This window comes from Danio aesculapii, chromosome 3 (genome assembly GCF_903798145.1).
Source record: "Danio aesculapii chromosome 3, fDanAes4.1, whole genome shotgun sequence".
NCBI classification, from domain to species: Eukaryota; Metazoa; Chordata; class Actinopteri; order Cypriniformes; family Danionidae; genus Danio; species Danio aesculapii.
In genome coordinates, this window is record NC_079437.1 from 60,896,306 (window position 1) to 60,908,805 (window position 12,500).

The following is a 12,500-nucleotide window of genomic DNA, read 5'->3' on the forward strand; positions in this document are numbered from 1 at the left end:
ATGGATGGATGGATGGATGGATGGATGGATGGATGGATGGATGGATGTGTAAATAAAGAAACAGATGGATGGGTGGATTCATAGGTGAGTGGGTGGGTGGATGGATAAAAAACGGATGGATGGATGGATGGATGGATGGATGGATGGATGGATGGATGGATGGATGGATGGATGGATGGATAAACAGCTGGACAGATGAATGGATGGATAATAAACAGATAGATGGGTGGATGGATGGATAGGTGGGTGAGTCAATAAATTATCAGATGATTGATGGAAGGATGGATAAACGGATAAATAAACAAATAGATGGATGGATGGATGGATGGATGAATGGATGGAAGGATGGATGGGTGAATAAATAAACAGATTGATGGGTGGATGGATGGATAAATTAACAGAGTGATGAATGGATAAATAAATAAACAGAGGGATGAATAGATGGATCAAAAACAGGTGGATTGATGGGTGGATGAATGGATAAATAAACAGATTGATGGATGAATAAATAAACAAATTGATGAATGTACGAATAAATAAACAGATTGATGAATGGATGGATAAATAAACAGATTGATGAATGGATGAATAAATGAACAAATTGATGAATGTACGAATAAATAAACAGATTGATGAATGGATGGATAAATAAACAGATTGATGAATGGATGAATAAATGAACAGATTGATGAATGGATGAATAAATAAACAGATTGATGAATGGATGGACAAATAAACAGATTGATGAATGGATGGATAAATAAACAGATTGATGAATGGATGGATAAACAAACAGATTGATGAATGGATGGATAAATAAACAGATTGATGAATGGATGAATAAATGAACAGATTTATGAATGGATGAATAAATAAACAGATTTATGAATGAATGAATAAATAAACAGATTGATGAATGGATGGATAAACAGATCGATGAATGGATAAATAAACAAATTGATGAATGGATGAATAAATGAACAGATTTATGAATGGATGAATAAATAAAAAGATTGATGAATAGATGAATAAATAAACAGATTGATGAATGGATGGATAAACAGATTGATGATTGGATGAATAAATAAACAGATTGATGAATGGATGAATAAATAAACAGATTGTTGAATGGATGGATAAACAGATTTATGAATGGATGAATAAATAAACAGATTGATGAATGGATGGATAAACAGATTGATGAATGGATGAATAAATAAACAGATTGATGAATGGATGAATAAATAAACAGATTGATGAATGAATGGATAAATAAACTGATTGATGAATGGATGGATAAACAGATTGATGAATTGATGAATAAATAAACAGATTGATGAATGAATGGATAAATAAACAGATTGATGAATGGATGGATAAACAGATTGATGAATGGATGAATAAATAAACAGATTGATGAATGGATGAATAAATAAACAGATTGATGAATGAATGGATAAATAAACTGATTGATGAATGGATGGATAAACAGATTGATGAATTGATGAATAAATAAACAGATTGATGAATGGATGAATAAATAAACAGATTGATGAATGGATGAATAAATAAACAGATTGATGAATGGATGAATAAATAAACAGATTGATGAATGGATGGATAAACAGATTGATGAATGGATGAATAAATAAACAGATTGATGAATTGATGAATAAATAAACAGATTGATGAATGAATGGATACATAGACGTATAATAATACTATGATAATGCTTTATTTATATATTTGTGATGGAATTAAAATGATTGTTTTGGCTTTCGTGAACTGGATTTTCTAACTCAGGAAAAATGCCTAAACACAGATGCTTCATATTTTAGGAAGTGAGTCTCTCTTAATCATAATTGCTGTGTGGGTATCAAAAATGTCAACCCCCCAGAGAGTCTCCTGCAGTGTGTGTGTGTGTAGTGTGCAATGTGTACGTGTGTGTTGAGTGTGTGGTGGCAGGAAGCAGTGCGCAGAAATATTTGACCCATAATGCATCGCGACGGCTGACAAGTGGATCCAAGATGGCGTAGAAAGTAAAGCTAGGTAAGTGCAGACTTCCTCCAACACCTTCCTCCCGTGCGCCGCTCGCCCTGCGCGCTCCTCTGCGCCGTCGAGCCCGCAATAAAGACGCGGTTCTATGCTCGGTATTGACGGGCTCCGGAACGCAAAAGCTACGGTTTTCCTTCGCACGGTTGACGTGACGATGAACAGGCCTGGTCGCGGCGGCGCTACTCTGACTAGCGGCTAAATGTGTCCGCGTCCGCCTGCGATCAGAGCCCCGGGGCCAGCCGCGTCATCACCCCGCGGAAAGATGCTCGTATGCGGAATGGAAATACGTGAAATTTAGCACCGATTGCGATCTGGATGCTGCAGGAATATGTTGTAAATATGTGTGTCCGGGGGCGGCTCGAGCTCAAGGCCATGAGAGCAGCGATCATCGCAACATACGTGTATTATTATATTTCGCTATTATTTAAACGCGCCTAGTGACGATTACTAACACATTTGGTAGTCATATATTGCTCATAACACCTTGTAAGTGCAGGTTATCATCGCTTTTTGTGTTGATGTTAACGGCGCACACGCAGTTGTTGTTGTTTCTGATCGGGCACTCGGGAGTTGTTTCAAAACCTAGCGCGCTGCCTTGCTAGTCATCACGATTTGGAGTGGTACACGCGTTTTTCAGACATTCAGACGCACATTTTTAGTCAAAGCTGTCGAGGGAATAGCCGAATGTCAGATTCGAGTGTCCTGAATGTGTGTAGATGGATGATTGTTGTTGTCTGGCTAGGCTGCTCGCTAGGTTTTTGAGACGCGGCCACACACTCGCACTCAGACGGGACATCTATTATTAACTGACCCGGAATCCAAATATAGAGTGTTTATATATTTTACTGAGGCTCTGTTGCCTTGTTTGGTGTGCAGGAGGTTAATTAGATGTTGGTTTGGTTAGACTGTGTGTTATTGTGTGTGTGTAGTATAACAGACAGTCTTCGCGTGTGTAACGTTATGTGTGAAAGTGAGAGACTCTGGATAGGGTGTGTGTGTGTTATGTAGCCTACGTGAAATTATGCAAATTTTAGTAACAAAACGGTTATTTTAATCATGTGGTGTAATATTTATTTATTTATTTATTTTAGTTTTGCATTAAGGCCCTTGCTGCAGACTTTGTCTTTTTGTTTTGGGGGATTTTAATAAATGTAAATGTGTTTTATGTTCAAGTCATTTATGAAAAATGATTGTATCATGGGCTAAAGCTTTAATAAAAGGGCTTTTAACCATCTAAACAAATAAAACTGTGATGAATATATGTTGTTTATTCCTCATACAGTTAGTATCTGCACTCATTTGACATGTCAGCAGATATTTTCAGTCATATTTGGTTTAAAAATCGTTTGATAACATTAAAAGACTATGAAATGATCTCAGTTTGACCCCGAAAATGCTCATAAGTTGTCATTTTTAATCTCCACACTGCCGCCGCTGTCCTTCAAGACACTAAATTTGACCTATATGTTAGCAAAAATGTTTTTTAATCATTACAATATCATCTAATTTCAGATCTCTCATTAGAAACAGTATTTTATAGGGTCCAGTGGATTATATTAAAGGTTAAATTGATCTATATCATGTAAATAATTCATAAACTCAATATATCTAATGTATATTGGCCAAAGATGTAGGGAAAATGTTTTTATTTTTAACCATATACACTGATAAAAGTGATTGATTATATTTTGTTTCTGGATAAAAATAAATGCATGCAGTATCATACCATTTTTACCATGATTTACCATGTGGAAGACACCCAGTTAAATGGCATTCAGTGTATATGTCAGCCAAAAAAATGAAATTCAGTCATATTTAGATTAATAATCATTTGATGACATTAAAAAAACTAATAAAAGCTCACAGTTTGACCCCTAAATGCTCGTAAATTGTCATTTTTAATCTCCATACTGTCATCACGGTCCTTCAAAACACTAAATTTGACCTATTTGTCATCAAAATCGTTTTATAGTCATTAAGATATCATCTAAGTTCATATAATCTTTTACTTGTTTCTACACTTTTATAGGCTCCAGAGGATTTTATTAAAGGTTAAATTAGGTTATATTATTTAAGCAATTCATTCATTTTCTTATCGGCTTAGTCCCTTTGTAAGTAATTCATGAACTCAATGTATTAAATGTATACAGGCCAAAGATGGGGAGGAAACGTTTTTTTTTTTTATCATATAAACAAATTAAAGTGTGGTGATGGATGTATTTTTATTCTAGAGAATAGAAAAGGTATGCATTACCATACAGTTTTTACCATGATTTACCATGTGGAAGACACTCAGTAACATGTCGTCCAGTCGGCAAAGTAATATTTACGTCAAGAATCGTTTGATGACATTAAAAGATTAATAAAATGTCACTGTTTGACCCCAAAATGCTCGTAAATTGTCATTTTTAATCTTCATACTGTTATCACTGTGGTTTAAAGCACAACATTTAACTCATTTGTCATCAATTTTTTTTAATCATTAGGATATTATCTTAATTTCATATAATCGCTTACTAGTTTCGATCAAGGGTTCAGTGGATTTTATTAAAGGTTAAATTGTTCTATATCATGTAAATACTTGATAATACTATCATGTAAAAACTCAATATATCAAATGTATATTGGCCAAAGATGTGGGGAAACGTTTTTTTAACCATATAAACAAATTAGAGTGTGATGATGGATGTATTTTTTTCTGGAGGAAAAAAAACATGCAGTATCATACAGTTTTTACCATGTGGAACACACCCAGTAAAATGACATTCAGTGTTTATGTCAGCAAAAATTATATTTTTTATATTTAGATATAAAATATTTAGATCAAGAACTGTATGATGACATTAAAAAACTAATAAAAGATCACAGTTTGACCCCAAAATGCTCCTAAATAATCATTTTTAATCTCCATACTGTCATCACGGTCCTTCAAAACACTAAATTTGACCTATCTGTCGTCATAATCTTTTTTATTCATTAAGATCTCATCTAATTTCATATAATAGTTTACTCGTTTCCATATTTTTTAGGTCCAGTGGATTTTATTTGATGCTTAATTATTTTATAGTAGTCAAGGAATACATAAACTCAATATATCAAATGTATATTGGCCAAATATGTGGGGAAACTTTTTTTTAACCCTATAAACAAATTAAAGTGTGATGGTGGATGTATTTTTATTCTAGAGAATAGAAAATGCATGCATTATCATACAGTTTTTACCATGATTTACCATGTGGCAGACACTCAGTAAAATGTCATTTAGTGTCAGAGCAAAAGATATTTTCAGTCATGTTTAGATCAAGAATCTTTTTAAAAGACTAATAAAAGATCACAGTTTGACCCCAAAATGCTCCTACATTTTTAACAGTCCTTTAAAACACTAAATTTGACCCATTTGTTATCAAAAATGTTTTTTAATCTTTAAGATATGATCTAATTTCTTATAATCACTACTCGTTTCTATATTTTTTAATTGGGTGCAGTGGATTTTATTAAAGATTAAATGATTTGATATTAAAAGAAGACACCCAGTAAAATGTCATTCAGTGTGTATATGTTAGAAAAACAAAATTCAGTCGTATTTAGATCAAGAAACTTTTAAAAGATTTCTGCAGATTTTTTTGACAGAATTCTGCGCCAGAAATAGCAAAAAAATGTCTGCAGATTCTGTATGGTGCTACTCATCAGAACTAAAGTAAACATGGTAAACACTGTAAAAATATGACAAAATAATAACCTTTTAACATGAGATTGCACTAATTTGGTTGGATTTTTTTCTAAACCGTTGTCTTTTGAATGCAAGAACTGCTGACATATCTGATTAATATTATATTAATGTATATGTTTTATCGTAAATTTTATATTCCCAATAATTTAGCATTATATGCTTATTTTTTCCCTTTTCACTTCATTTGCATACTTTTTAATGTTGCATAATTTAAGGTATCGTATCGAAATTTCAGTATCATGACAACACAATCAGTCAAACTGACTAAATATATGAACAAAAAAATTGAGCTGAAACATGATAAAAATAAGCTAAAGCAACATAAAAATGTTGACTTTGTCATTACCTTGTTTACAGTCTAATATTTTCTTTTAGTGAATGTATTGTAAAAGAGACTTGCTTTGTTTACCAAACAAGTGGATCTAATTGGATTTACTTCATGAACCTTAAAGTTACTATACTCCCAAAATCAGCACAAATCTGCGCCAGAAATAGCAAAAAATGTCTGCTGATTCTGTATTGCCTACTCATCAAAACTAAAGTAAAGTTTACTCGCTGTTTTAAAAAAAAATTTAAATTTTTATATATATATATATATATATATATATATATATATATATATATATATATATATATATATATATATATATATATATATATAAAAATATGGTTCCACATAATTCCTTCATGTTGTCCCAACACAAATCGATTAAGTTAACTTTAATAGTTCTTAAAGTAATTTAAGTGGATTGAACTTATAAATAAAAACAAAAACAGAGGAATTGTTTCAACTCAGTTTAAATAAGTAGTTTGAACAAGCAACAAAAGTAGTTTGTTGCTTTGAGATGGTGGTTTTGCATAAAAAATAAAAAATCAATGTGGCAAAAGAGTTTACAGCAGCGTCTGCTAACTCAGCCTAGATGGACGTTACACCTGTGACCTAATTATTACGGAAGAAAGGAAAAATGACTTAACCGGAGGGGAAATGTATATTTGAATGCCTTATTATGAGCTCAGCAAGTTTCACTGCAGGTGAACATTCATCTTATTTTTGACTTTTGACACAATGATCATAACTGGGGCTGTGCTATATGACAATATCTACACTACCTGACTAAAGTCTTGTCATCAATCCCAGTTGTAAGAGCAACAAATAATAACTCGACTTCTAGTTGATCATTTGGAAAAGCGCTCCTCATACTTCACCCTCCACATCAAAGCTCCTGAAAGCAAAGAAGGTTAAGGTGCTCCAGGATTGGCCAGCCCAGTCACCAGACATGAACATTATTAAGCATGTCTGGGGTAAGATGAAGGAGGAGGCGTTGAAGATGAACACAAAGAGTCTTGATGAACTCTGGGAGTCCTGCAAGAAGGCTTTCTTTGCCATTCCAGATGACTTTATTAATCAGTGATTTGAGTCATGTCAGAGATGTATGGATGCAGTCCTCCAAGCTCATGATGGAGTCAGACACAATATTCATTCTGTTTCCACTGCAGCATGAGCACATATTCTATACTGGACATTATTGAAGGTTCAGTGAGCAGACTTTAGTCTAAGCAGAGTCAGACCTTACTGTCCTAATGAAATCATTCAAAATCAAGGCATGATCATATTTTATTGTGGTAAAATAAGCATAATCTAGAGGCCTTTACCTTTCATATAAGCCACTTCTGATACCAAATGATCAACTAGAAGTCAAGTTATTATTTGTTTATCCTAAAACTTGGATAGGCGACAAGACTTTTGACAGGTAAAATGTTTGCTTTTAAAACACTTGTTTCGGTGAGTAACTTGAGATGAGGCTCCGTTTTATATTTCCAAGCTAACTGCATACTTAATGCGAAACATTTTATACAATAAAAATGAAAAATATTATCTTAAAAGCACTGGACAACCTGCACCTGAACCTTGAGACGTTTAACCCCTTGCATCTCTCAACAGACACTCTGTCCCAGAGTCATGGAGGACAGGAGGCCACAGAAGTCATGTGACGAGGCCATTGGATCATTAGCGAGGCAGGAGTATGAGGCGGCGGTGGCCCACAGCACAGAGGCCCTGCTGGCCATGGGGCCCCGGACCCCGACCCCCAGCACTGCCCTCCTGCGCACGCGAGCCCTGCTCTACCGCATAGCAGCACGACTACAGCTGGTGAGAAGCAAAGCTGCGTTTCTGAGCGTAACTTGTTTGTGTTTTGAGTGTACACTGTAAAAAATGCAGTTCCACACAATTCCTTCATGTTTGTTGTCCCAACACAAATCGACCCATTTAACTTGATTGTTTTTACAAATTTAAGTGGACTGAACATAATTAAGTTGTCCCCTCAAAAAACTCAAGAATTATGTTGATTCCGCTCATTTAAAATAAGTAGTTTGAACAAACTGCAAGTGTAGGGGTGTGCGATATGACAATGTTTAGTTTTTTTTGGACATGTTTATTTAAAGTTATCAGGATGAATGTACAATGTACGGCTACATGAAGTAAAATTTCTTTCAGATGGAGAGCAAGTGGCTGGATGCACTGGAAAAGAAACCAAAAAGCCACTCTGGCGACATCCTTACATCCTTTTTTTATTTACAATCCCCTCACTGCTGCTATACGGCACTCATTATCGCATGTGTTGTTATTCTGACCTGAAGTGACAAGTGCAAGCGTGAGTTTCAGTGCGCTTTGCGCTCGTGCTCTCCTGGCGTCTATCATAAGTAGGCGACCATAATCCGTTTTCTCAGAGGATGACAAACGGACAAACTGTTGCTGCAGCTCTGATACAAATTTATGGAGAAAAGTAAAAAGCACTGCAGTGTTCGGATGTGCTGTGTTAGTCATCTACCGGTTATTCATCTACCGTTATTACGTTATTAAATGTTTGTGTTCCATACAAAGTCTGAAGCAAACTGGTTAGTTCTACTTGCATGAATCGTTACTCCCGTATAAGCGTCATGCAAGTCGCGCCCCTTCATAGGAAATGACATACTTTCACCCTGAAGGCGGTCTCGCCATACCTGCCAACACTCCTGTTTTTCCCGGGAGTCTCCCATATTTCACACCCATGTCCCGAACACCTCCCGTATTGTTCTGTCTCCCGGAAAAATCACGGAATTCCACAGCCCCCCTCCCCCCGCTCCTCAGTTTTTTTTCACCGAACCCAACGCGCAACCATCTTCATACGTGCTTGCCACTACGTGCGCACCTTCCAACTCCCCCCCTACCCCCCCCCCCCCCCCATTCTTGAGTTCGCGTGCAGCCCCGGATAAAATCTCCTGGAGATTGTCCGAATGTTGGCAGGTATGGGTCTCGCAACGGATGCGCAGCTCAGCGGCATGCCTCGCAGTGCCATGCTTTTTAGAATTCTAAACATAGATTTCTATCAGGGTACGCACACCGGCTTCGCAAGTCAGCGGCTGTCTGCGGCGCCCAGCCACAATTCAGGACACTGTTCATATTTCTGCCATGCCACAGAGCTCCAACTGAATAGTTTCATAATAAATAACATTCGAATGTGCGCGTCTGGTGTGCAGTACTTCCAACTGTCATGTGCGCATCTGGTGTGCAGTACTTCCAACTGTCATGTGCGCATCTGGTGTGCGACACCCTTAAGCTTATTGGCATTCCTTCCAAGGCGCGCACTCAGCGGCCACATTTTAATAAGAGTATAGCCTTCATACTGAAACTACATACCTATTTATTTATTTATTTATTTATTTATTTTTTATCCATATTGACACGGGTGCACGGTAAATAAATACCGATAGCGATTTTATCGCCCAGCCCTAGTACAATGTACAATGTACTTAAAGAAATATTATCATAGGCAAGATTTACAAAGAATGGGCCACTGGTTAAATTCCAAATGTACTACAAAAGCAAATCATAAACAATAATAGCTAATAGGTTAATCATCATTTACCCAAAAAAATATATTTAACATTTTTTTAAAAGGTTTATTACCCTTGTGTGCTGCTGGGTCATTTTCATCCACTCCGGGGTGATTTTGAGTCTTAATTTGGTCAAAACGTTCTCTGTGTTTCAGCAAATAGAATGATCAAAGCTTATTTTGACACATATTTGAGAAAATGCTTTGAAAAATGTTCAAACACTCAACAATACACTCTGGGCAAATTGACTCGCCTTGGGTTGTGTTGGGGGCTGTTTTTGCCCCATTGACTTCCATTATAATCAGATTTTTTTTTTTATTGCAAAGCCATGATCATGCTTGATTGTTGCTGGTTTTCCCTGTTGAGATTTTCCCTGTTGATCATCAGTTGCAGTGCAAAAAAAAAGCTTAGTTTCTGGCTTAATTATATGGTTATACGGAGTACAGTGTGTGATTATTCGCTGTCATGGCTTTGCAATCAAAAAATGTGATTATAATGGAAGTCAATGGGACAAAAACAGCCCCCAACATAACCAAAGAGGAGTCGATTTGAACAGTACACAAGAGTTAACCTGTTTGTGTTTTGAAGAAGGAGTGTTTGAGCTAACAATGTTTTTTTTTCTGTATTTTGTATTTAAATTTGTTATTTTTAACTTTTTGTTTATTGTAACATACGAAAAATTGTAAACAACAGAGATAAACAATCGGGATACTGATGGACGTTGAATAGATTAGGGTAAAAGAAGGATCAAACAGACAAAAGCATGTATTAAAATGTACAGTTGAAGTCAGAATTATCAGCCCCCTGTATACCCCCCCCCCCAATATAGTTTTAATAACTCATTTCTAATAACTGATTTGTTTTATCTTTTCCATGATGACGGCACATGATATTTGACTAGATATTTTTTCAAAATCTAGCAGAAAAGTAAGCATTTTGTTGTCTGTTTGATTCAACAGAAGGACTATGATCAGGCTGATGAAGACTGCAAGCATGGTAAGATCAAATTGTCTCCATATCATTATGCAAGATTTACCATCGACCGTATTTATTGGCCAATGTTAGTCTTGTTCTTTATGTTGTCTCTGGTTAAACAGTTCATTCTTGCATTATTAATATTAATTCTAAAACTGGGAGACACGGTAGCTGTGGAGTTTGCATGTTCTCAATTGTCATAATTTTCTTCATCCTCCACTTGCTCCAACCCTGTTTGAGTGTCTTTCTTCTGGGTGTTGTCAGTTCTGTTATCCTGTATTAGTTCATATTATTATTATTATTATTATTATTATTATCATCATTATTAGTAATTATAACAATGACAACGAAATAACATTATTATTATTATTATTATTATTATCCTCACCATTATTAGTAATAATAATGACATTGAAATAACATAATCATTATTATTATTATCATAATCATCATTATCATCATCATGATTAATAATAATAACAAAATAACATTATTATTATAATCATTAATAATAATAATAATAACAACAACAACAACAACAAAATAACATTATTATCATCATGTTATTTTGTTGTTGTCATTATTATTAATGATGATGATGATGATGATAATAATGTTATTTTGTTGTTGTTGTTGTTGTTGTTATTATTATTATTAATGATTATAATAATAATAATGTTATTTTGTTATTATTATTAATCATGATGATGATAATGATGATTATGATAATAATAATAATGATTATGTTATTTCAATGTCATTATTATTACTAATAATGGTGAGGATAATAATAATAATAATAATGTTATTTCGTTGTTATTATTATAATTACTAATAATGATGATAATAATAATAATCATCATCATCATGTTATTTTGTTGTTGTCATTATTAATGATGATGATGATTATTATTATTATTATAATCATAATAATAATAATAATAATAATGATGTTATTTTGTTGTCATTAATATTATCATCATCTTCATTAATAATAATATTATTATTATCATTATCATCATCATTATTAGTAATAATAATAATGACAACAAAATAACATCATCATCATCATCATCATCATTGATGATGATAATAATAATAATAACAACAACAACAACAAAATAACATCATTATTATTATATTATTACTATTATTTTAGCTGTGTCATGATTAATCGCGATTAATCACATGCAAAATAATAGTTTGTATTTACATAATGTGTGTGTGCTCACTGTGCATGAAATTGTGTATATTTACATATAGTTTGCATTAGAAATAAATATATAGTTTGTAAATAAACATTTTCTCTAATATATACATGTATGTGTGTGTATTTTATTTTGGTTGTGTTTTAATCTTTTGAAAAACTATTATTATTTTAATATTATTATTATCATTATTTTATTTGCATCAATGTCTAAAAATCATATAGATATTAGCTAGAATGTTTAGGCTTTGATATGGGAGTGTTTCTCTCCTCAGACAGCTCAGGATTGTGTGTATGTTTATGTGTGTGTGTGTGTGTGTGTGTGTGTGTTTGTTCACATTGCGTGTGTGTGTTTGTGTTTGTTCGCGCAGTGTTTGCTGAGGAGCTGGCCAAGGGAGATGGCAGTTTCAGGGCAGGGCTTCAGAGTCTGCTGCTGGACGGAAGCTTACAGGAGGTCTGCAGCGTTCTCTCTAAAGCGCTTTATGGAGAACCCCTGGTAAAACATCACTTTAATCCCTAAAGTTCATTTATTCTTATTTTTATATGTATGTAGTAGTGTTTCTTATAAATGATGTGTCCATGTGCTTCATTATTTTGTAAAAATCCCTTTGCCCTCATTATTTTTAATCAAATATTATAACCTTCCATCCGCCCCTCGAA

At 34.2% G+C, this 12,500-nt stretch overlaps 1 protein-coding gene across 1 annotated transcript in view; it reads left to right on the forward strand.

Annotated features, from left to right (window-relative positions):
• The first annotated feature begins 1,962 nt into the window (after positions 1–1,962).
• helz (helicase with zinc finger) overlaps positions 1,963–12,500 on the forward strand; it is a 75,303-nt gene continuing 64,765 nt past the window's right edge. The window contains exons 1-4 of the mRNA XM_056452834.1: positions 1,963–2,049; positions 7,728–7,934; positions 10,618–10,654; positions 12,212–12,336. Coding sequence (XP_056308809.1) covers positions 7,746–7,934; positions 10,618–10,654; positions 12,212–12,336 — 351 coding nt within the window. The 5' untranslated portion in view covers positions 1,963–2,049; positions 7,728–7,745. The remainder of the gene's footprint in view (positions 2,050–7,727; positions 7,935–10,617; positions 10,655–12,211; positions 12,337–12,500) is intronic.